This window comes from Lontra canadensis, unplaced genomic scaffold (assembly GCF_010015895.1).
Source record: "Lontra canadensis isolate GAN:19392208 unplaced genomic scaffold, GSC_riverotter_1.0 scaffold3, whole genome shotgun sequence".
In the NCBI taxonomy this organism is placed as follows: Eukaryota; Metazoa; Chordata; class Mammalia; order Carnivora; family Mustelidae; genus Lontra; species Lontra canadensis.
This window is the reverse complement of record NW_022630997.1, coordinates 14,279,229-14,306,361: the sequence shown is the minus strand read 5'-3', so window position 1 is coordinate 14,306,361 and position 27,133 is coordinate 14,279,229. Positions and strand designations below refer to the sequence as shown.

The window sequence follows — 27,133 nt, the reverse complement described above, 5'->3', positions numbered from 1 at the left end:
TGATATCAGAAAGTATTCAAGTCTTTTCATTAGAGGAGTGTTTAAGCAGGAAATTTTTTTTTAGTAAAAAACAAATGCAATAATATGACTAGTAACTGAAAATGGAAATAAATAGATTACTTAGAGTCCAAACAAAACATTTTCAATAAAGAATTTCTCAGTGGAACATTTAGATTCTTATTGAATCTGTATATAATTATATCTTACTCCCCAAATAAAACGGATTTTCAGTGATAAATGTTTTTGGACAGCAGCAAGATTCAATTCAGTTGATTTCAAGATGCAGATTTATTTGTGAAATTAGAAGAAAACAGGCACCCACCTGGGAGGAGTCCTGTCTATCTTTAGCTACTCCGTTGGTATTCACCCAGAAATACCTCAGAGATAGAGGTGTTTCTTACAAGGATGAGAAAAATTGCAGCTAGAGCAGAAATTAATTTGTATTTATAGTCCAAACACCTACATGAATCCTTAATCTGCTTTTTTATGATTTTAGGGGAATTTATAGAATCATTTAGATTGGAAGAAATCTCCAGTGGGTCATCAGTTTTCCTCTCCTTATAATGGCAGCACTGGTTTTATTATCCTTAAGCAGCTCTGATAGATGGGTGTCAAGTCTGGCTCATGTTTCATGCATTTAAAAATGTATATTCCCTAGCCTGAGTGTATTTAATGTGTAGGAGACAGACCGAGAGCTGCCTATATGCCCAGGAGACCTTTTCTGAGTTCCTGACACATAGTCTTCTCTGGAACAGATGCCAAATATGTAGCATATTAAGCATTATATTGATGCCATCAAACTAAGTTTGCTTTTGGCTTCTGACAATGGGAACAATTTTTCCCAGCGTGGATAGGCACTGAGCATGCTACCTGTTCTGAGATGGGAATAGAAGATCATTCCCTCTTAAATGCTCTTCGTCCTGCATAATCCAGGGATCTACCATCCCCACAATTAAGAGAGCCTTTTCGGAAGACCAATTATGAACCAAAAGGTATTTTGGGGGTGTTTCTAATGTCTGATGAAGTCTGTGAGACACAAAGGAATATGAGACATGGTCCTTACCTGCAAGAAATTTATATTCTGGTTCAGAAGATTTCTGAGGTATATCCAGGGAAAAAATGAGACTGGTCTCTATGAGCAGTGTCTAAAAAATCCAGACTATCACTTTACGGTTCCCCTTAGTGAACAATGCCCAATTATGCATCATTATGTTATACTGGATACTGACAATAGTTAGTGTCCAATTATGCAGAAGAGACACTGTCTAGGAGAAAATATGATATGGTGTTTGTTGTTTAAAACAACTATAAGTGCCAAAGGGGTAACAGTAGGGGAGATGAGTAAGAACTGGCTTCCTCATGGACAAAGAAGATATGATTGGGCCAGACTTTGACGTGTTAAAATTACTTATCCAACCATTACCTAAAAATATGTCTTGAAGAGGAATGGGGTAGCAACGGAGAGCTCAGACCTAGTTTTGAGTCCTGGTTTTGCCGACGTCCAGCTTTATGACCCTGAGCAAGCAACTTACTCTCTGAAGGCCCAGCGGTAGAATGGTCAGAGTAATCGCACCAGGTCCGTAGGGTTGTAGTGAGGACCAAATGAGAGAACTCATTCAAACTCTCTCGGGCAGAGCTAGTCACACAGGGTAGTAAGAGCTAACTGCACATGATGGTGATGGCCCTGGTGTAGGAAAGTTTTCTTGAACGAGGCATATTTGGAAATAAGTGAAAGGGGCCTTTTGGGTGGAGGGAAAATGAAGAGTCATAGTTCTGAGATGGGTTGACTATGTTTGGGGTGTGGACATGGGGTGGAGTAGCAGGGACATACAGCTAGCTATTTGGTGTCAGAGTACCTTTGACTTTGTTAGGTGGGGACCAATTATGTGGTCTTAGAGACCAAGGATAGATGTTCAGCTTGCTCCCAGAGACAAGCATGGACTAATTGTGGTAATGACCGCAGCTTCTGTGGCAGAGGGTGGTAGGTTTTAAATGTCTGTTGTATTATGGTGTGCCCAATCTTGTGATGGATCCTCTAGGTTATGTATTATTTTTAATTCTCACAATAATTTTTACTCTTTGTGTGTTAGGACAGTTTTGGAAATGAGGAAACTGAGGCTCAGAATGATTAAGTAATATGGTCTAAGTCACAGAGTTAACCAGTGGCAGAAATGGGTCTCAGACCCATGGAGTCTCTGGTGAGAGGTGAATCTGTATTCTAGCCTAGCTCAGTTAGTCTTCCAGGCCTGTGTTCTGCTGGACATTAACTAGTCAGAGGAGTGACACAGTATACTTGATCGGGAGGAAAGACTGAAAGGGACAAGGGACTGGGCTGAAGGAGCAGCCAAGAGGCTGTTGTAATTTGGACCCAAATTACTGAGTATATTGGTAAGATACAGGCATTGACAGTGAAGAGAAAGGAATAAATCAGTGAGATCTTTAAAAAGACCTACTTAAAGAACTTGACCACTGAATGTCTGTGAAGGTTAAGGGAGAGGAGTCAGAAGCGGTTTTCAGTTTTCATCTTGGTCAGTGATAACTCCAAGGGGGCTGCCGGTGACCCACTGACTTGGGGCCCAGTGGCTACACCACACCACCTTTCTTGCTCCTGCTGTACACCCGCCACCCCATGGTTGCCCAGGCTGAAACTTGGACCAGGAGACTCTTTGAAGCTTAAACAGAAGATGGAAATAAAACAAAACAGGGAAGAACACCCATGTCACACAAAGGCCGCAAACAGTCCCTCTCACAGAAAAACAGAAGACATCAGTAATCCTTTAATCCTGTTTCACTCATCCTGATTATACCTCTGGTAGGGATTGGCAATTTCGGGCAAGAGAAGTCTTCCCACCATTATGTGTTCCAGTCGATTACTGCTGCCATGTTGGAAAGTTATTGATTTTTACCCACTTATTTGTAACCAGTCCATCCTATCTCATGGCTTCTCAGTTAATTTCCTGGGGTTTCTAGTTATATAATCCTGTCTTCTCCAGTAAGTGATGGTTTTCCTCTTCCTTTCTAATCAGTATTCCATTTGTTTTTATTTCCTGACTCATCACTTTGTTTATAATTTAATTATTTTAAGAAATTAATTGGAATAATGAAAATGATATTGGGTTATTGGGTACCTGAAGGAAAGATGGGTTGGAAATCATAGAGGCTGAGATAGAGTGAAAGGCCCAGAAGCTACTGCATTATAACATGAGGTTATAATGCCCAGGGAGACTGAAATGGAAAAAAACTGAAATAGTCACAGGAGAAAATAGAATGGAAAGGACATGAAAGACGACTTTCAGGCCTTAACTCCAAAGTCCATGGTCTAGTTAACAGTCGACAGAAACTTTGACTCTGTTGTTAATAGAGTTTGAAGTTTATTGTGATCACTTCATTTGAAAGGAGGTGAGAAAATGGAAATTAATTAGAATTTGCAGTTTTTAAACATCTCCAGGAATGTGGATTTAAAAGAAATTAGCAAGTATTTTAATTTTCTTCAATATTGCCACGGTCTGACTCTTAATCTAGCCTGAGGCAAAACATCACATAATAATTACAATTAAAAAATGCTTTTTCCAGTTGACAAAGCAATTTTACATATATTGTCTCATTTGGTCTTCAACAGCTCTGAGATGGATGATGATGGAAGCATCTAGCATTTGTCTAGCAAGTTACATTTTGCACAGAGTTCCCACCTACACCAGTTCGTTTAAAGCTTACACTCACTGATTTCCAACATGCACTCAAGTATTTGTCTAATTGTCTCCACACAGAGATATTCTTTTCTGTTCCTAAAAATAAAATTCCCCAGAGAATGTCTGTCCTTGCTCTGTCCCTGCACTGAACCCCTGTTTGTTTTTGAAAATCCTGTTCAGGGTGTGCCTGGGTGGGCTTGAACACCGGACTCTTGGATTCAGCTCAGGTCATGATCTCAGGGCCATGGGATTGAGCCCTGAGTTGATTCTGGCTCTGTGCTCAGCAGGGAGTCTGTTGGAGATTCTGTCTCTCCCTCTGCCCCATCCCCCACTCTCTGTCTCTCAAATAAGTAAATAAATCTTAAAAAAAAAATCCTCTTCAGGTAGGAAATGGTTTTTGCCCTCTCCTCACAAGAGAGAGTTAAGAGACAGAGGTGGAGTGGAGAGAGGCTGAACCAATCAGCTCAGGAAGGGAGGACCCAGCCCTGTGGCCCATGTGGTGGGGGGGTATGTAGAAGATGGCTGGCAAGAAGTCCCCTTGGAAGCTCTGAGGGTTATGGGTGACATTTAGGGTCACCTTCTCATCTTTGGTTTTTCCCCAAAGTGAGGACAGTATGGAGAGTGGCTGTGCAAGGATGTGTAGTGTGTTCTTTAGAATATGACATTTTGTAAGCAAACACACATACACACATTTAGAGGTTCCCCATTCTGCAGTGCCTGTCACTTCCCTCAACTTTAGAAGAAAAAGAGGCTTGTTTGGCTGTTTGCAGGGTCTTTCAGTGAAATGTGTCCAATTTTGCAACAGAACTGGGGGCAGTCTCACAGAGGCCAAGAAAGGAGAGAATTTCAAGGAGGGAGTAGGTTATTACTGTTGGCATCTGCCAAGAAAGTTAGAACTCAGGGAAGGATGTGGCCACTGGCGCCCTTTGAGGGTCCAGTTCTAGGAGGTTTTTGGGCATGAAACCTGACTGCTGGGGGCTCAAAGGGAAGAGATGGCATGAGAGTGGGGGCAGTAGACTTAGGTTACTTGTGTAAGATATGTAGTTCTGAAAGACCAGAGGAAAAACACTAAACACGTATAATTTAAATACATTTTTTTGTTCTAAAAGATTCAAGGTATCGAGAAACATAGAATAAAGAAGGCAAGACTTCTGTTCTTTTTTGTTGCAGCCCCACTCCTCTAGTATAATGGAGTGATATGTGCTCTTCCAATCCTTGGTAAACATTTTATTTATTTATTTGACAGACAGAGATCACAAGTAGGCAGAGAGGCAGGCAGAGAGAGAGAGGAGGAAGCAGACTCCCTGCTGAACAGAGAGCCCGATGTGGGACTTGATCCCAGGACCCTGGAATCATGACCTGAGCTGAAGGCAGAGGCTTTAACCCACTGAGCCACCCAGGTGCACCCTTGGTAAACATTTTAAAGACAGGGTGAAGTTCATGTCAATGTCAGGCGATGGCGGGCATGAGTACAGGGGAAGCACAGAGGAGAGGAGATTCAAGGTGGGCATGTGTGTTTGCGTGTGTGTGGGGTTGTAGAACGTGTGGATTTCTGCATTGGGTGGATGCCGACCTATGTTATTCCTGTGCACATACCAGGAAGGAAGATGAAGGCCTCCAGCTCTTCACTGGATATGGACAGGAAGTGAGAGAGAACTTATGTAGCACTGGTGTCTTGTGAGGATGATTGGGGTCTCTTAAGATCCCTTCTGTCTGTTCAGATCAGGTCATCTGGTGAGAGTGAGGGTGACCACTGTGAACCCAAGGTCCAGAGGAGACAGGTCTGAAGAAGCTGCTGAGCAGATGATATCTGGGTGTTCACAGAAAAGAAAGTGAGAACTTCTGTGAGGAAAGAAGGACCAAGTCAATGTGCCTAACTTGAACTTGAAATGGTTCCGCTCAGTACCTCCTGCGTTGCCCTCCAGCAATGTAGCACTGCTGGGTGGCGCGGGAGCTGAGGAGTGGTCAGCAGGAGAGAGGTAGCACTAGAAACATGCCTAGCGGGTATAACAGAAGGTCGGGGAGGAGGGCTGAAAGTGTGGTGGAAGGCACTCAGGAGTATTTGACTCTGAGGTAGAAGAGAGGGAAGCAGAACCATAAAGCCAGGCGGAAGCTAATGGGCCGAGCCGTTGGGAAGGGTTGAGTGATTGCAGGTCCCAGGGCAGGGTGAAAGAGGGAGAGAAATGGCGGGCTAGTAGCCTGCATTCAGAGAGGGGAACACCGGCTTAGGGCGTTTTCAAGCCAGCTCTGGAATTAGCGGCATTCAAAGTAAATTGGTTATGGAATTTCAGGTAGCCTATTTCAATCAGATAAAAGCCAAACAAAAAACCACAACCATACCAAATAAACAAAAAAACCCCAGGGCCCTTTGTACTAAATCTGACTCTATCTCCCACGCTTATAAAAAAAATTTCCTTGTTATTTACAGTCCCTTTGTAAGTGTCATGTCCGAAAATCAGTATGTCTCCAAATGGCGGTTATTTGAAGAAGACTTAATTCCTCTTTATGTAGACGATTACTGGTGTTCTCTGAGTCGTGAAATCCTTCCATGCCGCAGGGCCTGATCCCACTGGAATTACTCCTCAGTAAAACTCTGCTCAAGGTACATTTTTGTACTTCTGGTCACCCCACCCCCACTTTGTTTTATAAAATCTGATCTTTTAATCAGTTGCTCTCCCCATGTTGAACCTTCACCTACACGTAGACTTTGAACTCCTGGCTTTGGCTGGTTGGGACAGGACACCAAATGTAAAAGTGGTTTTTGTTGTTGTTGTTGTTATTGTTTTTATTGCAGCTTTTGCCAATTCTGTCTGCTAGAGATGCTTCTGGCTTTGTGGTCTCCTATAGGCAATCCCGCTTCCCCACTCGGGGGAGGGATCTGCCCTTTTCAGAACAGTTCTGGCTTTTGAGATACACAGTTGTGACAACAATGAAGGAAGGACTAGGTGGGCAGCTCAGGAAGGAAGTTTCCCTAAGAATTTTGGAGTTGAGGATGTGAGAGCAGCTGCAGGTTATGGGAGAGGAGGGGTTTAAGTATCCATGTGGATAATATACCCCCCTTACAGTCTTTGAGGCCAACGAAGTACTAAAGCTAGTCTGAAATTACTTTTTGGTAGCTTTCTTTGACCAAGATACTTCTCCATGACTGGTCCATGCGTGGATCTTAGCGCCAATACGGCTACGCTAGAATCATCACTGTCTAGGCATGAGGAGACTGTGTTAAAAAGAAAGTAACCCCAGGACCACTGAGTTATACGAGCTGATTCCGTGGTGGTTCATGGGGCAGCAAAAACATTGGGAGACGGACAACAGCATGTCATTTCTTTCTGGTTGGTATACTTCACGTCACCTTCTCGCCTTATGGTTTACTTTTTGGAAATGAGCCTATTTTGTATGATAGAACTTAATAGAAAATTTTCCACTTCCCTAAAATTTTATTAAGTGCTTTATGGAACAATTTGTGTAAGGTCTAATTTTCCAAGTTGTCGGCTGTGCAGCGTAATGACCTCATACTTTTTCATCTAGTTTCATACCATTATTTATATAAAGAAGTGGCTGGTTTGCATTCAGATTAGGCATATATGAAAACTGGGCATGTTTTTTTCTTCTACAATTTTAGATCTAAAGCAACATTGTTGCTCTATTTTAGTGTTATCTGGTAAAAAATAAATAAAAAGCCATATCTGTAATTGTAAATTCTCTAGCTGTCACAGTAACAAGGTAAAAGGAGTCAGGCGAAATTAACTTTGATAATATACATTGTTGAACCTAATTTATCCAAAATAATTATTATTTTCACATGAAATGAATTTTAAGTTATTAATGTGCTATTTTAGATTCTTTTGTACTAAGTCGGTCATTTCTGGCATGTATTTTACACTTAGAGCGCATATCAATTCAGCCTATCCACATTTCAAGTACTTGGTAGCCACATATGGCAAGTGGCTACCATACTGACTGAGGCAAATCTACTTTCTGGCCATGATTACTTGAGTATCAGCTTGACTACTAAATTCTCTGATTTGCTGAGTCTGTTTATGTAATCTGAATGATGGCACTCATAGAAGTGACAGAGAATTACTTAGTCATTAAGAATCATTTATTCATTCTTCTTTTCATTTATTTGCTCATTCACTCACTCATTTTCATCCACTCATTCATTCATTAGGTTGGAGTTCTACTTCATACCCATACCATACCCAAAATTTTATGACATATTGCAAAAGTTATAGAATAAAATAAGAATAAATTTCTATATATTCTTGGAGGGTGGAGGAAATCTCCCCTTTTTCATTTGGGGAAAAATTATAATGCAGAAAAGTGAAGTGTAATACAACAAATATACCTGCCACCCATTCAGAATGGTCAATATTAATGTTTTGGTACATTTGTTTTAGACTAAAAAAATAGAGTCGGTCTTTCAGTTTAGGTGGACCCCTTGAAGTCTTATTTCCTTCCTACCTTTTCTAGCGGCAACAACTCTCAGGAATTTGATGTGTATTCCTTCAGTGTATTTTTATACTTTTACTGAAAATTGATGCATCTATAAACAATGTAGAGAATTACTTGGTATACTTTACATTTACACAAATGGTGTTACAGTATCCATATTAATTTTGTTCTTTTTCCACACTCAACATTATATTTTGAGAAATATCCATGATGATATACTTGGATACTATGGATAATTCTACTGTATATTTCATTATCTCTCTTTTTTTTAAGGATTTTATTTGCTTGAGAGGGAGTGAGTGAGTGAGAGAGAGAGAGAACTTGAGCGGGCCAGAGGGAGAAGGAGAAGCCGACTCCCCACTGAGCAGAGAGCTCAATATGGAGCTGTATCCTAGCACCTGGGATCATGACCTGAGCTGAAGGCAGAGGCTCAAACCAACTGAGTCACCGGGGCACCCTCTACTGTATATTTCTACTATATTTACCTATATATTTAAGTGATAAATATTTAGGTGTTTTCCTCCAAACTTTCACTACTGTAAAAGTATTTCAGTGGACATTCCTGTAGAAATCTCTTGTACATACATATAAGTATGTCTCTAGGGTATGTATCTAGAGGAAGGGCAAAGGCTTTCTAAGTATAATATCAAAGGCAGAAATCACAAAGGAAAGGAGAGATAGTTTTGCTGTCTACATAAAGAGTCAAGAACATCCTCAGGACAGAAGAAAATGCTTCAAAAATGGAAAGGCAAAAAAAGTATTTGCAACAAATATAACAGAGAAAGGGTTAGTATCCTTAATATGTAAAGAATTTTTGCAAACTGATTTGAAAAAGATGATCACCTCCATGAAAAAACTGGTAGGGGTCATAAGCAAACAATTCACAAAGGAAGAAATACAAATAACTAATAAACATATAAGACATGATTGACATTACTAGTAATCAAAAGAATGAAAATTAAAAGAATAATTACCCTTTTTTTTGGCCTATGGAGTTGGCAAAGATGAAAAACAGAGCGATGATACCTAGTGCTGGTGAGAATGTAGGGAAAATAGGCACTGTATATACACTATATATACTGTGGATAGAGTTTGCATTGGTGTTAATTTCCTTTTTTAAAAAGATTTTATTTATTTATTTGTTTGTTTGTTTGTTTGTTTATTTATTTGAGAGAGAGAGTGGGAGAGAGCGTGGGAGAGAAGGGCAGAGGAAGAGGGACAAGTAGACTCCAAGCTGAGTGTGGAGCCTGAGGCGGGGTGTGATCTCACAACCCTGAAATCATGACCTGAGCTGAACTCAAGAGTCAGATGTTCGACCAACTGAGCCCTCCACGCGCCCTTGCATTGATGTCACATTTCTAGACGAGAGTTTCAATCTCGTTACTAGATATTGGTCTATTTAGGTTGTTGATTTCTTCCTGGTTCAATTTTGGGAGTTTATAGCTTTCCAGGAATGCATCCATTTCATCTAGGTTGCTTAGCTTATTGGCATGTAACTGTTGATAATAACTTCTGATGATTGTTTCTACTTCCTTGGTGTTAGTTGTGATCTCTCCCTTTTCATTCATAATTTTATTAATTTGGGCTTTCTCTCTTTTCTTTTGGATTAGTGTGGCCAATGGTTTATTGATCTTATTGATTCTTTCAAAAAACCAGCTTCTAATTTCATTGATACGTTCTACAGTATCTCTGGTTTCTACCTCATTGATCTCAGCTCTAATCTTGATTATTTCCCTTCTTATGTGTGGAGTTGGTTTGATTTGTTGTTGGTTCTCCAGTTCTTTAAGGTGTAGAGACAGCTGCTGTGTTCTGGATTTTTCAGTTTTTTTGAGGGAGGCTTGGATGGCTATGTATTTTCCCCTTAGGACCGCCTTCGCTGTATCCCATAGGTTTTGGACCGAAGTGTCTTCATTCTCATTGGTTTCCATGAATTGTTTCAGTTCTTCTTTGATCTCCTGGTTGATCCAAGCATTCTTAAGCAAGGTGGTCTTTAGCTTCCAGGTGTTTGAGTTCCTTCTGAACTTCTCCTTGTGATTGAGCTCCAGTTTCAAAGCATTGTGATCTGAGAATATGCAGGGAATAATCTCAGTCTTTTGGTATCTGTTGAGTCCTGATTTGTGACCCAGTATGTGGTCTATTCTTGAGAAGGTTCCATGTGCACTTGAGAAGAATGAGTATTCTGTTGTTTTAGGGTGGAATGTTCTGTATATATCTATGAGGTCCATCTGGTCCAATGTGTCATTCAATGCTCTTGTTTCTTTATTGATTTTCTGCTTCAATGATCTATTTCTGAGAGAGGCGTGTTAAGATTTCCTCCTATTAATGTATTCATATCAATATGACTCTCTATCTTGATTAACAGTTTTCTTATGTAATTGGCTGCTCCCATATTGGGCGCATAGATATTTACAATTGTTAGATCATCTTGGTGGATAGTCCCTTTAAGAATGATGTAGTGTCCTTCTGTATCTCTGACTACAGTCTTTAGTTTAACGAGATTGAAGCAGTGATCAAAAACCTCCCAAAAAACAAGAGCCCAGGACCTGACGGATTCCCTGGGGAATTCTACCAAACTTTCAAAGAAGAAATAACACCTATTCTCCTGAAGCTGTTTCAAAAAATTGAAGCAGAAGGAAAACTTCCAGACTCTTTCTATGAAGCCAGCATTACCCTGTTCCCCAAACCAGGCAAAGACCCTACCAAAAAGGAGAATTTCAGACCAATATCACTGATGAATGTGGATGCTAAGATTCTCAACAAGATCCTAGCAAACAGGATCCAAAAGCACATTAAAAAGATTATCCACCATGACCAGGTGGGATTCATTCCTGGGCTACAAGGATGGTTCAACATTCTCAAATCAATCAATGTGATAGAACAAATTAATATGAGAAGAGAGAAGAACCACATGGTCCTCTCAATTGATGCAGAAAAAGCATTTGACAAAATCCAGCATCCATTCCTGATTAAAACGCTTCAAAGTATAGGGATAAACATTCCTGAACTTCATCAAATCTATCTATGAAAGACCCACAGCAAATATTATCCTCAATGGGAAAAAGCTTGCAGCCTTCCCGTTGAGATCAGGACCATGACAAGGATGCCCACTCTCACCACTCTTGTTCAACATAGTATTAGAAGTCCTAGCAACAGCAATCAGACAACAAAGAGAAATAAAAGGTATCCAAATTGGCAATGAAGAAGTCAAACTCTCCCTCTTCACAGATGACATGATTCTTTATATGGAAAACCCAAAAGACTCCACCCCCAAACTACTAGAACTCATACAGCAATTCAGTAACGTGGCAGGATACAAAGTCAATGTACAGAAGTCAGTGGCTTTCTTATACACTAACAATGAAAATGCAGAAAGGGAAATTAGAGAATCGATTCCATTTACTATAGCACCAAGAACCATAAGATACCTGGGAAATCTAGATGAGAGTTTGATAGTATATATTAAATATATTAAATATATAAATAATGTGACTCAGAAATTCTACATTAGGAGTTAATTCAGAGAAATAACTCAGTTGTGCGTAGCTATGCCACACTGACACGCTTATTGTGGTGGTATTTGTGTTGTATGTAAAGTTAAAGAGGAACAAGTGACGATAATGCACCATCAACTGAAGAGTAGAGTAGTTTCCCCTTATGTGCAATTTCACTTTGCGTGGTTTCAGTTACCTGTGGTTGGCCGGGTCTAGAAGCTAATGAGCCTCTTCCTGACATGTAGGAAGAAGGTCCGTATTAACCTAAGGCTACGTCACAATGCCTACATCATTCACCTCACTTTGTCTCATCTCACATCAGCACAATAAGATGTTTTGAGAGAGATCACATCCACATAACTTTTATTACTATATATTATTGTCATTGTTCTTTTTCATTTTTAATCTCTGTACCTAATTTATAAACTCAACTTTATCACAGCTAGGCACGGATGGGAAAAAACATAGGATGTATAGGGTTTGGTATTATCTGCAATTTCAGGCATCTCCTGGGGGTCTTGGAACATATCCTCTGCATGAAAGAGAGGACTACTCTGTGACTAAATCCACCCAAGGTTAAAATCCCTAAGAAGACTGCGGTAACACTAAAGATATAGTTAATTTGAGGAAATTGGAAAAGCCCCCCTCCCCCAATGGAAGTTACTTTGAGCAGCATTGTAAAAGCTGAGAGGTGTTGGACAAGGGTTGGGGCTGGCATTTGGGGAAGGGTATTACGGAGGAACGGGTGGCCGGTGCAAAGACAAGGAGGCTTAAAAGAATCTGGTAGATTAGGGAAGGAGAGTGACTTAGTGGGATGCGCACACAGGAAACAGGAGCGGAGCAGGACAGAGCCCTCTCTGCTCTGAGCCTGTTCTGTGATGTCACAATCTTATGACTACTTGGAAGATTTTTAGGTTTTAATCACAAATTCCAAATTACTTGGAGTTATTTCAACTTGAGTATGTAATTCCATCAGAGTATTTCTTGTTTTAAAATTTAATTTGGCTTATTTGAAACTATGTACTACTCTAAAGAATTTTCCAAGTTAGCAAGATTTCCCTCAGCTGCCTTTCATTGGTCCCATTGCACATTTTAATAACTTGATTGTGTAAGGCCCTTTCTTTATGCAGCTGTCATTGTCGATGTATAGTTACACAGCTGCTCTATTCTCTCCTGATTCCTCTCTACCTTGGCTGTCCCTCTGGTTTGGCTGGTGACTGAGAATGGTGGAAATACTGGAGATGGGTGTGGTAATGGGTTGGAAGAAGCCAAGAGTGTGCCGGTCCAGGCTTGGAGTCATAACGGCATGGGTTATAATCCTGGCTCTGCGGTTTGTAGGTGTGTGGTCTTGGACAAATTCCGTAGCCTTGCTGAGCCTCAGTTTCCTTAATACATGTTTGTCAAAGGGATGTCCTCCATGTAAGGAGCTCTCCATCTGCTTCCTGAAGCCAGCTCCTTCCCTGGCTTGGCTATGCTTGTTCATGGTGTGGCCCCTTGTCCAGACACCCAGAGGCTCGAAATGCCAGTGTCACTTCTGACTCCCCCATCCACCTCCTGCCAGGTCAGTTGCTGAGTCAAGTAAACTGCATCTCCCCATGCTCTTGCGTCTATTTCTAATCTTATGTGTTTTGTCATCTGCTCACTCTTCTGATGTAGATCCTCACTTCTAGTATGTTAGACCAGTGTTCTCCAGTGTAGAACACCTAAGACCATCCACTGAGTGTTGGAAGAAAGTATCAGAACTTCTACATATATGTGCATTTTAATCTCAGTCTTTAAAATCTTCTATTTTATATGTGTCTTATAAATTATTATAGTAGTACATGTATATGATATATGATAATATATCAATGTTATTAACATATTATTCACCAAGAAACCGACCATGGTTTCCTCCTGCCTATTGGGTTGAAAACAAACTCATCTGTCTATCATTCAGGACACATACATTCTACTTTTCTAGTCTAGTAAGATGGTCGCTTGCTACTTTCCTTACTGCAGGCTTACTGGATGCTTTTATACTCTCACCTCCTGACCTTTATACTTTTGTTTATATTTTCCCCTTCTTTTACTTTCCACCTGCTATAGGAAGCAGTGTGAGTAATGCTTAAGAATGAGGATGGAGGTATATACACACACGCATACATATATACACACGTATTTTACATATCTATAGATCTGTGTATTTATATATACACACATATAGATATAATACATGTTCATCTCAATCTTTGAAATGTTCTTTTTTATGTAGGTTCAAATCTTGGTTCTGCCACTTTCTAGTTGCTTTATTTAGGTAAGTCACTGATGCTTCCAAGCCTCAACTTTCTCATTTGGAAAATAGGGATAATAACAATTAATTCTCGGGTTTGTTGTGATGAGTTATTGAAATGCCACATTTGGGGGGGATGCCTGGTGTCTGAATTGGTTAAGTGTCTGCCTTCGGCTCAGGTCATGATCCCAGGGTCCTGAGATTGAGCCCTGTGTTAGGCTCCCTGCTCAGGCCCTCCCTCCTCTTCCTCTACCCTTCCCTCCCATTAGTGCTTGCTCTCTCTCACTCTTGCTCTCAAATAAATAAATAAAATCTTGAAAAAAAAAAAAAAGAAATGCCACATTTGAGCTGGGCACCATGCCAGGCACATCCATAGTACCTGCTTTATATGTGAGAGCTGCTGTGATGACTTCTATGATTCTTCTCTAGTATTTTCTGCCCAGTTCACCCAAATTCTGAGATCATGCAGGAAAGTGAATATTTTCATAATATAAATATATTCCCTAAAGAACTTGCCATTTATATGACTGCTATCTATCCTCAGACATCCCAGTCAGCATCATGTGACTAACTCCTGCCCATCTTGATATCACTGGTCTCTCTTTTTCAGTAGGATTGTCCAGTGTTAGTATCAGCCGACAAGAAATGCAAATACAATGCAAAGTAATTATAAGCTTTGTAAAAGATGCCAGATCACTTGAAGTCAACGCAAGTGATTTTAGAAAAATTCTAGAATCATATCAAAGGCAATGGCGAATCAGCATCTGGTAGGAAAAGAGAAAAGTCAAACAATTCTAAGTGTAGCTACCTCAAAACAGAATGTTTTACATTATCAAAGGATTAGGAGGGGATTTGGGAGAAATTAATGAAGGCTTTGAATATTTCTGCTAACGGAAGTCTTTTAAAAATAATTGGCCTGAGTACTTAACTAAGATACAAAAAGCATCAACCATAAAAGAAATTATGGATAAATCTTACTACATTATCATTAAGAATGTCTGCTCCTCAGAAGGAGTCATAAAGAAAGTAAGGCACAAATTTTATATGTCTTAATCCAGAATATATAAAGATTATAAATCAGTAAGAAAAAATCAACGGTAGAAAATAGGAAGACAATGTGCATGAAACAGGCATTTCTCAGAAGAGGAAACACAAATGATAAATAAACTTGAAAATAAAGACGCTTAACCCTACTTTGTAAGAAGGGAAATAAAACGTATGTCCACATTGAGATACTGTTTTACTATTTCTAGAGGAATGACAGTTATAATGTCTGTATTAGTTATTTATTGCATTATTATAAATTACCACCCATTTGGCAGATTAATATACAATATTTTATAATTTCAGTGGATAAGACTCTAGGTATGGCTTTAGTTACATCCTTTGCTTAGGGTTGCCTGGTGACACTAAAAAAAATAGCAAAGATGCGGATCAGAGGGGATTTTGGGATAGCACTTTGGTAAATCATTTAACATTCTCTTCCAAAGTTGAACGTTTATATTCTTTAAGATGCAGCAATCCCACTTCTAGGTCTACATGGTGGGAAGACTTAAAACTAGGGACTAGGGAATATGCATGAGAATGTTCATGGCAATGTTGTTGATAAAAACAAAACCCTGGAAATAACTCCACGGACAGGAGAATGGGTAAATTGTGGAATTTTCACCCAACAGAGTATCAGACAAAATACATGCACAGAAGCACACAACAACATTAATAAATCTTTTATTATGAATTATGTTGAGTAAAACAAGCAAGTCAAAGAAACTAGGTATGCTTATTTTTATAGAGCTCAAAGCAAATTAAAATTAAATAATAGATGTATGTTCAAGCTATATGGAAAAAACTAGGGAATGACAACCACAGGATTCAGATGGTGCTTCCCTTGGCTGATGATGGTGGCAGTTGTGTAGGCACAGGGATGGGATGGAGAAGGGAATGCACAGATGCTAGGTATTGATGATGATCTATTTCATAATATGGGTAATGGACTTACCATGAGCATTCATTTTATTATCAAGCTTTATAGTTATTTATGCTATATATTCTTTTGTATGGTTGTTACATAATAAAAAATTTAAAAACTGCTGTACTGCAGAAGTCAGATATATGAAAGAAGTCAAATTGCACCATATTGTCAGCCATATAAAAAAACCCGTGGGGTGCCTCGGTGGTGCAGTTGGTTAAGCGTCTGATTCTTGGTTTTGGCTCAGATTGTGATATCAGGGTTGTGAGATCAAGCCCTGTGCTTGACTCCATGCTCAGTGCAAAGTCAGCTTGGAATTCTTTCTTCCTCCCTCTGCTCCTTTCCCCCATGCCTCAAATAAATAAAAAAATCTTTAAAAAAAAACCAATAACTTTTTAAAGTTTATTTATTAAGTAATCTCTACACCCAGTGTGGGGCTTAAATTCATGGCTCTGAGTTCAAGAATTGGGTGCTCTTCCAAAGGAGAGAGCTAGATGCCCCCCAAACCCAATGATTTTAATTGATCCAGTAATCATACATTATTACAATTAAAATGCAAATTTTAAAATTATAAGATAAAATACTCAAAAAATTTAAACTCTTAAAGTGAGCTTTAGATCCATTTTTCAAGGAAAAAAATCTCAAAACTTTTTTCTGTACTGTTTATTATGAAAATTGATCCCATTTTCAGTAGATTGACTTCAAGTGGCTTTGTCTATTCAATTTGTCCTTTGGTAGTGAGGCCCTTCTCGGATTCATGAATACAAATATTATGGTTATGACTACTATTCCCACTGAGATCCATCTGAAATACTTCCCTCTCTGCAGTCCACCAGATGAATATCATCTCTCCTTCTAGACCTACCCACACACTGCACACTACCCCTAACACCTCTTTGGGGACCTGGCAATACTCTGTCTTATTTTATGACTTAGTTATTTGTCTTCCTTCTGCTGAAAAGTGAGCTCCTTGAAGTCTGGACCTTATTTATCTTTGTATTAAAGTAGCACAATTGTATGTGTCATACTGGCACCAAAGAAGAACTTAGTGGACTTGAATTTTTCTAGACCTGTTTCATTATAGGTTTTAAGAAAAGCCAACATCACCATGACTTATGTGCAAATTCTTCACATACGTTAGGTTGGGAGGTAAGGTGCAAGAGTAAAACCAGCCAGCAGTCTTGGTAATGAAGTTCAGGCCGATCTAGGCAATTATGTAACCTGTCCAGGACTTCACAAACATCTATTTGCATTGGAGGACAAAACCCGTTGCAAAGAGATCTCTCAAGAAAGTTTGCGTTGTTTATATCAGAAAGTACCAGAACCATTTTTCCTATTATTACAAAAATGGTGAAGGTTAGTGTGTGCAGATTTCTCCTATGCCTCATAAAACACTTAATCATCTACATCTAGAGCCAAGAACCACTGTGTAACCAAGCAGTTTCCTGCTCATGAGGAACTCAGCTGTGTAATTCTGTTTCATCCCCCAGTCCTGCGTCTCTCAGCCTCTCTAGGGGGCTTTACCACTTCATGACATCATAAACAAGATAGGTCCAGAGTTCAGGTTAGCTGACATTTTCGTTATAAAGCTAATAAACAAGAAAGCCCCAAGGTATCAGCCATTATTTTCCCTTTCCTAAAGCTAGATAGAAATGTAATATGTTTACAGGGTTTCTAATTTATTTTCCTACTAACGAAAAGAGTCATTTCTAGATAAATTGGGCAGTGCTCTGTAGTTGTCTTCATAGAAAGAGGGAAGCAGTTTTGTTTAAAAATTTTAAATTTGGCTTTAGTCTTTTGTTAAGGATTATGAGTGGGGGTGGGAAGGTGGAAACTAAAATCAAGCAAACAGGAAAAACTGTAATGCTTTTTTTTTAATTAGAGAAAAGGGTTATGCATGCTATTAGAATTCTTATGTTTAAGGAAGCTGTTTAAAAAGTGCACACGTTATTTAATTTAGGAGTTAAGCTTGCATTTTCATGTGTCCGTATACACACACACGTAAGCAGAGCTTCAGAGCCAATTAATGTGAAGACATTTGCTAGTCTTATGAATTAAAAAAGGCATTTGAAACCACTTGCCCTATCAGAAACCGCTATAAACATTTTACTAAGAGATCAAGGTTGTATATCAAGTGTTTGCATGAGTTCGACAAAATATGCGTGATGCAAAAGTTTCACTCAAAGATATATGATTTATAGGAGCAACTATCTCATTAGGGTGAATTATAAAAGCTCTGCTAACCAGGAGTTGTTACAGTGATCTAATTAGAGTGAAAGTTCTCAACATATGCATATCTCACCTCTGCTGATGTGCATTACTGAGATATGATGGGCATAGTTTGCTGACAATATAATCTCAAGCAACAAAATTATCGAGCATCTAGAATGAGTAGAACACTGTAGCAGGTATGAGGGACACACAGAAAGATCCAGCATAATTCTGACTTTAAAGGCTCACAATGCAACTGGAAAGAATGGATTCATAAGGAATAAATACTGAAGTAATATAAATGGCATCTTGCTATTTTGGAAAAAAAAAGATTTTCTGTGTATTCTGGGAAGTTGCTATTTATATTACTTCAGTATTTATTCCTTATGAATCCATTCTTTCCAGTTGCATTGTGAGCCTTTAAAGTCAGAAGATTGGGGCATTTTCTTTTCTTTCTTTCTTCTTTTTTTTTTTTAAACCAACATCATCTTGAACCCATCGGATGAGCTAGAGTGAAGATAAGGTGGTGTCTCTTTCTTTGGAGTACATCGTATCCAAGCATCTCAGTGCGTGGCTTTCACCCTGGTGGGTATAGATAAGCATGTGACTTTGGATCAGGAGCCAAGCTGCCTGATGCACATGAATTAGCTGGTTCCCAGGGTGAAGCTATTATTTGAAACGCTCGCCCAAGCAAATTGATGAATCCAGGGTGAACAGAATCAATGCACTGGCATTTGCCAAGCACAGATTCAGATTAAAACAGAATATATTAGTTCCTCTTAGTCAGTTATTGCCTCGAGTAGGCGAGCTGAGGAAGAAGAGGGGTTAAGGTGCACATTGAATGTGAACTACCTTCTGTTTTCAGTTGAAGATGCAGAGCTTAAGACAGGGAATATAAACAGACAGTGAATATAAAATTGTAGCTCGGTGGGGAAAGGAGTTCTGAGAGCAACTCAGTTTCTTCCTTCATATTGTACCCAGAATAGCACTGACTCCTATTTGCATAGACTGTTCAGAATGTAGACTTTTAATTTATTGTCAGATAAAATACAAACACCTGAAGGTCTAAGTGACTTCGTGTCTGGAGTTGCTAATCTGGGGTTACAGATTGTCACCGTGTAATGACGGCATTATTTGAAGCTAATACTGTAATTAATTTTGTACCACTCTACTCAGCCGGTGTTAATAATGTGCCGTGCTCTTATCCAGAATAACTTGGAGACTCTCACAGCAAAAGAATCCATAACCATGTCTGACAGTCTGTCCGACTGAGAGGATGGGATGTCTAGCCAGGGAGCATCATTTCGAGGATGGACATAATAAGTTTTATGCTTGCAAGTCGTGCTCAGCCAAAATGAGAGCTAGTCTCCTGATGTTAAGAGTCTAGTTTTTTCCAGTATAGATGTTCACAAAATAATTTAGAGAGTGAGGCATGGTACGAAGTAATATTGATGTGCATTAAGAACAAACTCTGAATAAATAAAGAAATGTTAACCTGAAGATGCAATCTTTTGTTGGTAGGGAAGTAATAAACTATTCATGATTTTCTTACAACGTTTCATTGACATATGGTGCTTCTAACCCAGTGACAAATTAATTGACTTGGTTTAAAAAGAAATGAATGCAGCTTAACGAAGAAGGACAGGATATGTATTACAAGGCAGCTGGTTCTGCCACTGCTGGCTTATGGAGACAATGTACACCGGACAGCCTAATGAGTCTCTCTGTTGCATAAGATAGATTCTCTTTATAATAGAATTGCACGCTTTGTCTCTAAATGGGGTTATTATACACACCATTGCACAATGTTTGAAGAGCTTGGTTGGCCCTTGTAGAGGGTTAGGAGAGAAATAAATTGGAAAACAATCATACTTAAGACCTTCAATCCATCAAACACTCCATATTTATCTAAATTACCAGAACGCTCTCCCAAAATACAAATCGGTATGATTCACAGAGCTAGAATGTTAATGTTGACCGGCATTCACTTTGGTTTTATCAGTTAGGTTTTCTAGTGTAAACTCAGACCAAAATTCATGCACACTGAAGCCTGGTAATACATTTCAGCCACTACCCCTCACTCCTTTTCCCTCTGCTCTTCCCATTCTTACTGTCTCAGTCCCTGAAGTTTCATTTGGTGTTCTCTCAACCCACCGTGAATACACATGCATCGCTTGGCCTGAGTTGTTTAACTCTTAGAACTTTTTGACTTTGAATACTGCAACCGTTTTAATAGTAATTCACTCAGCTTCTTCACTTTTCTCCACACTTATGGTCCTCACTATTCAGTCACTCAGTTATTCTTTAGAATACATCCATTTTGATTCCTTTTACAGCCTTGGGACAAAGAACAGGAAGGGGAGACAGGGGAAGACCTGGGTCACTGTCGGTGGAGGTCACATGTCCTGTTAGAGGGGGTGGGTGGAGCCCATTCAGCAGGCCTAGGTCCCGAGAGCTGGGAGCTGAGTCATGCTCTTACCTCTGTGTGTAATCCCCTGGCTGCCAACCCCATTTTACCTTCTGGCTCCATTCTACTGATAGTATCATGCAGCCTTTAGGAATTATATAGCGCGATTTCCTCCAGATTCTTTCAAGGTTATAACACGTCTTCAAACCCCAGAGGAGACATTGCATGGGAAAAGTGATTCTCGTGTATATCATGACTGGGTTTTTGACTTGTCACATTTTGGACTTTGGGACACACCATTCATTGCCGTTGACCTTGGGATTCTCACTTATGAGCCAAGGTAGCAATATTTGCTTCTTCCAGCCTCTCTCCTCTGTGTCTCTTTCCTCCCTGCCAAGAGCAGTTGAAAAGTGTTCCACCTGGGAAACAGTTGAAGGTTCTTGGAGTTAGATGATCTTTTCAGTTTAAGACGTTATTATATCCCAAACCAGATTGCTTCCTCCTCGTCTTCATGGGGTTCTTTACTTTTCAGGTCTACCCATATTCTCGTAGAGAGGAAGGGGAGCTGAAAGAAATGGACAAAATGGTTTTGTGGGCTTCTCCACATATTTATTACCCTCTCTAAATTGAATCTTGAAGCCTTGTCAGAAGTGTTATTTCTCCAACAGAGCAGGCATTAAGTGGCTATAGAAAATAAACTCACCTCCTGACATCTTTCCCATTGCTTGCTACATCCATTTACTGGGAAGATTATGTTGTAAGGTGTGACGGGAGGTGTTGTACAACAAAGGAAAACCACCGCTTTGTAATTCTATTTGTTCAAGTTTTCTTCTCTTGCACGGGCTTTTGGATTTCCTTGTCGTTTCTGGAATTATTTCTTAAATGGTGAGTATTGTTTTTGGATACATGTTTCTTCAGAATCTTAATCCATCCAACTAGTTCTTAAGTTACATACATTCTTTTGAAAGTAGAGTCATGTTATTTGTGATAAAATGTCTGTAATTTGGCCAGAGGGAAGAAAAATCTAAAACAAATGGTGACAATGAGTAGTTAATGAATTTTCTTCTACTGATTTTTTTTTTTTTAATGATTCTCATGTTCTCTGTCAAAAACACTATTTGATGACAATGCTAAGAATACTTAGCTCTAGGTAAAAATTCGTTTCCATTTGCTTGGCCATGTCATTTATTAAGAGGGCTTTTATTTATTTTTTCTCTTTAACATAATTACCTTAAGGAAATAAATACATACAGAGACAAATGAATAGACACATTAGACTTTATCAATGTTTGTTCAAATTGTTGTAGTTTAGAGAAATGGGAATCCAGAACTGAGGTGCCTAAGAAATAAATCTTCCCTTGTATGTAGTTTCCCTAGTTCAAGTATCTGAAAACACATTACAAGCAATTAAACTTTAGGGTACAAATGGGAATTCTATATTGTTTGTTGTTAAATTCAATTATGAAATTATGATTTGCTGTGGGTTCCTAGCAAGCCCTTTCTTTTAGTTCTATGAATGTGCACATCCTAGTTTTCTTGGCTTTTTACGTGTTCTCTCAAACTACTTCCAGATCTCAGTTCTTCCTATGTCATATTTCTTAAATGACTTGCTTTCTTTACTTCCTACTTCTGATTTGTTCTCTAGCCTCTGTGACTTTCGCTCCCCCAATGTTATTGCAGTGGTATCATCCTAAAAGGCCTCCCCCGAGGCCATTTTCAGTACCCCTTCTGTTTCTTCTCTTAGCCCATTGGATATCTCTGACCACTCAAATCATGCTTCCCTTTGTAAACACTGCCATTTCCTAGCTGGGGGGCATTCAGTTACTCTCCCTTGTTCGTTTTCTCTCAGTCTTTCTTCTTTCCCTCCCCCAATATGTTGGCTCTCCCAAAGATCTCATTGTTCTGGTCCACCCTAAAGGCCATCCCTTGTTGACGGAGCCATTCTCATGGCTTTAGCCATGAACCACCACCAGTTCCAACTTGCTCTTTTTTTTTTTTTTTTAAAGATTTTATTTATTTGACAGACAGAGATCACAAGCAGACAGAGAGGCAGGCAGAGAGAGAGGAGGAAGCAGGCTTCTTGCTGAGCAGAGAGCCCAATGTGGGGTTCAATCCCAGGAGCCTGGGATCATGAGCTGAGCTGAAGGCAGAGGCTTTAACCCAGTGAGCCACCCAGGTGCCCCTCCAACTTGCTCTTTAGTTTGAACTCTGGGACCTCATTTTCAACTCCTCAATATCTAACAACACCACAAGCTCAACATATCCAGACACCACTGATAATCAGAAGAGTCTGTGGGAACAGTTCTTTCCCCCTCCCCACAACCCTTCTTTCCTAGCCTCCCTGACTCCATTACCATCATCCTCCAGCCCCCAAGGTGTCCATATTAGAAGCCTTGGTGTCTTTAAGGTCCTGCTCCTTCCTTCTTTCCTTCCTTGTCTGATCTTTCACCAAATCCCACTGATTCTATTTCAGGAATGTCTTCACATCTACCTCTTTTCCATCCTAGTTGCCTTAGGTCCATCTCTTTTCATCTTCTGCTTATCCTGGTGCCCTGAGCAGTCTCCTCACTCTGTTCTCTGTCTTCCTGCTGGAGCTATTCCTCTGAAGACAAACCCAGGTGCAGCTCATCCTTTCCTCCCAAACCACACAGCCTAGAACCTACCTATGAGACCAGCCTCTTCTCTCCACTTCTCCCTCCTTTGGTCCAGTGCTCCTACTGAGCTAGAATCACTTCTCCCCTGTCCTGACTCTGAATCTTGGCCTCAAAACCTTTCCTTTCTCGCTCTGTGGAAAACTCCTACTCACTCTTCAAGCAACAATTCAAAGGACATTTTTGCGAAAACTCCCCTATGTCCTACTTTTACTGGCCACTACACATGTCCAAATCTTCCATCACTGCCCTTGTCTCTCAGTCATGTGACCCTCAGTTTAGGTAGAGAGAGACTTTCCCTTGCTGGCCCAACCTAAGCCCTTGACCAGGGTTGTTTGGATGCACTCCTGATCAGTTCTATGGTAAATGTGATCAGTGTGGCACTCTGAAGTGTCTTATGATGGTCCCAAGTTCTCCTGACCATGCTGGTAAAGGTACTTTTCCTGACTTGATGGGGCTGTTTATCTCCTTTGTGGTTTTGCTTTCTGCCAGGAAAAGGAGAAACTGTATGTGGAGCTGAAGCACATCCTGGCTCGACAGCCTGGTCCCGAGGCCGCCGAGCAACTACAGATCTATCGCCACACGCTGCGGGAGAAGACAAAGCAGCTGAAAGTAAGTGGGAGCCTCTGCCTTTTCTTGGCCACACGTGAGGGACCCAGACATGTCTGCTGTCTCGGTACAAGGAGCCGGTCTCCCAAACGTCACACACCATAGAGGTTGGCTTTTTTAGAATTCCAGTCCCAGGAGGAGCAGGACACATCTCAGAGCTGCCCCCCTGCAGCTAGACTAATAGACCCCACAATTCTCTGTTTTCTGAAAGAGGGAGGCGAGCAAGGGAAGAGTTGGAGAGAGGATGATGGTACCTGAATGGAAATTTGGGGGATGGGGTATATGGGGATGATCTTAAAATGAGTGAGGGCACTTGGAATGGAGGGGAGGGGAGAAGAGAGGAAATGTTTTAAAACCATCATCCCCCGAAGCAGACCACTGTGCCAAAGCAGGTTTGTGCTATTCCCTTCCCTCTGCAAAGCACAGGTTAGTCCCCGGCCCCCAGGGCCTGCCTTCATGACCATCTCTCGAATCAGTCGCTGTGAAAGGAAAGTAAAATCACTTTAGAATTTCGTTAGCATAAATTCCCTTCTAAGTGACTTCAGAAACTCAACTGGGGAGATGGAATGTTTTATTATTACACGTGCCTTTTAAAAGTTTTCTCGTGAACGGTGTGTTCCCATTGTATCTGGAGCTCTACCTCCTAAGTGAGTTCTTAGGTATTCTGGGCATGTCAGGGAAGTCTTACACACGCGCAAACACGGAATGTAGCACACGCCAGCTGAGTTCCGGCACTTACCGGCACAACGAGGGTGATAATCGTTGCCTTTCTGCCTGGGGTAATATAGATGCTGTGCTCCTCCTACAGTTCTGATCCTTTCACAAATAAGACATTGTAAAATCGCATGCTTCTACTTAAAAAAGGCAGATGAAACAGACGTGTAATTAGAACATTAATTTTCAACTTATCCCTCAATGTTGATTTCACCAGAGTATCCTGAGATGTAGTTCGAATTTTGCATGAGGCATAATCTTTTTGATTATTTTCATCCTTTTAAACAATTATATATTCCCAACAAAACAAAACAAAAGCTCATTTTCTCAGGAGTGGGTATAGATTAGAAAAGCACACGTCTGTCTTCACACTGCTGTCAGCCACATTCTGTGTTGGATTGCATTGCATGGCTCATTGGAGCTTTTGGCATTTTAACCCTTTAACTCAGGAGATCCAGAATTTTGCTCTGATGAAATGTGACCCCTGGTGGAAGAAGTTCAGAGGTGGTAGTCTCAGCCCGTCTCGTCTGCCAGTTTGTCCTCGTTATCTGGGCTCTTTTAGGAAATGTGATATTCGTTGTTTGGAAACAGACCCTTTGTTCCTAATTGTTTAGCTATTAAGGCAGGTTTTCTCTCAACATGAAGGTCCTATTCTTTAGCTCATGATAGCATAGTCAGAATCGTTTTCAAAGCGATGAAGGGAACACGTTCAGAAGCAGATGAACACCTAGAAGACAGAGATGTCCCTTTTGTGCAAATTTTTCAAACAGTGAGCAAGAGGGAAAATGAATCTTTCTGTTGCATGCCCCTTAGAATGATAACCTTCTCTCCTTCCCTTTGGTTTCTGTGGGGTGCACTCCTCGCTTGGGCATGCTTTACGCAGCTTGTTCAGATGAGAGAATGCCCACTCTTCTCGCTCGGCTGAGACCAAGAGCATCTATGGGACACCAGAGTGGAAGAGGCAGCGGATCAGGGCTCCTCTCACACAGGCTTAAGACTCTCCCATGCGCATGTCGGCTCCCTGCTTCTCAGAGGGAAGCGTTGCGATGCTGGGAGAAAGAGCGAGCCTGTGAAGAGTCCCAAAGAGGTGATAGACATTAGCAGAACAGCAACCTAGGAAAACACATACACTGAAGGCCTACTTGGTGGTGGTGATGGCGGCACGATTCCAGAATAATTTTTAACCATGATCCTTAAATGAATCACTCTCCCTAGTGATGACTTCCCTAAAGGCTCTTTAAAAAGCCTTTAAGCGCAGTTCGATACTGTATGCCTGTGCGTTTTTCTGTCTCTGCTCACAATATACCTGAAACCCGTTACTCCATTCATGGGTGAGCCTGCTTGAATGTGGCCCAAGAGTTCTTCCAAGCAGAGGGTTCACCACGTTTGTCCCTGGATTAGGAGTCTGCAGACCTCAGTCAGATTTTTACCTAGACGAGACCTTGAAAACTGGCCAAAGCGAGCGGATTAGCTGTTAAACTTGGGCGGGGTTTTGTATTACTCATCCCATGGAGGTAAATGGCAGCAGATGAGAGAGAAAAAATTTTCAGGAAAGGGTATCGTTTCACTGTGTCTCTTCTGCTAATGCTGCTTTATTTGTCATGTTAGGTTTTGTCTTCAGAGCTAAATATGTATGAATCACAGAGCCAAGAATATAAATACGAGATCGAGAAACTTACCAATGAACTGATGAACTTGAAGAAGAAATACCTAGCCCAGAAACGTAAAGAATACATTCAGAAGTAAGAATTATGTTCTTAATATTCAAATGTTCTTTTTTTTAAATTTGAATCAATTTAATAATTTGTTTAGCATCTTTTTTAAATTATTTTTTTATTTTTACTTATTTATTTTTAAAATTTTTTTAAATTTATTTTCAGCGTAACAGTATTCATTGTTTTTGCACCACACCCAGTGCTCCATGCAATCCGTGCCCTCTCCAATACCCACCACCTGGTTCCCCCAACCTCCCCCCCCCCCCCCCGCCCCTTCAAAACCCTCAGATTGTTTTTCAGAGTCCATAGTCTCTCATGGTTCACCTCCCCTTCAAATGTTCTTCTAATCTTGTTTTGCCTATTATCTGCTGATAAGAAGATAATTGGCAGACACTCATGGAGTCATGGAATCCATGGGGGTAAACTGTGGCACAGGGTGAACAAATGACATTCTACACATCCCCACTGGTTTGTGTCAGAGCAAGATGCATGTCTCATCTGATACAAAGGCCTCTCCTTAGGACCCGAACAAGGATCCATTAATATCTGCTCATTGGTGGACCTCATATGGAGCAAAGGAAACATAGTGGGATTCTCCCCCCACCCCCCACCCCCGCCATACCTCCCCCACACTGTTCTCATGGCTTGGAGATAATCATGCCATAACACTGTTTGCAACTGAGATTCACAATCAGGCTTAAAAGCACATCCACATTTACAAACATAGGTAATTTTACAAAGGAGTGGAGGGTGGGAAAGCTGTTCTTTCCAAGAACACAACTGTGATGAGTAACTTGCGGATCATTTTTACCTATGTTTTAGATAATCTGTCTCTGAACCATCTTTATGTCTAGTACTAGCTTCAGCATCTGCCAGGGGCGTGACGTGAGCCCTTACTCTCCAGGTTAACATTTTGGGTTTCAGGATGCCTACACGTGGAAAGACAAATGTCT

The 27,133-nt window shown here is 40.4% G+C and overlaps 1 protein-coding gene across 6 annotated transcripts in view; it reads left to right on the top strand.

Annotated features, from left to right (window-relative positions):
* The window catches only part of CFAP58 (cilia and flagella associated protein 58), a 117,541-nt gene that overhangs the window by 86,336 nt on the left and 4,072 nt on the right, over nucleotides 1-27,133 (top strand). For all 6 annotated transcript variants that reach the window (XM_032880589.1, XM_032880590.1, XM_032880601.1 and 3 more), the window contains 2 exons: nucleotides 23,635-23,754; nucleotides 26,074-26,207. In XM_032880589.1, the coding sequence (XP_032736480.1) occupies nucleotides 23,635-23,754; nucleotides 26,074-26,207 (254 nt within the window). The remainder of the gene's footprint in view (nucleotides 1-23,634; nucleotides 23,755-26,073; nucleotides 26,208-27,133) is intronic.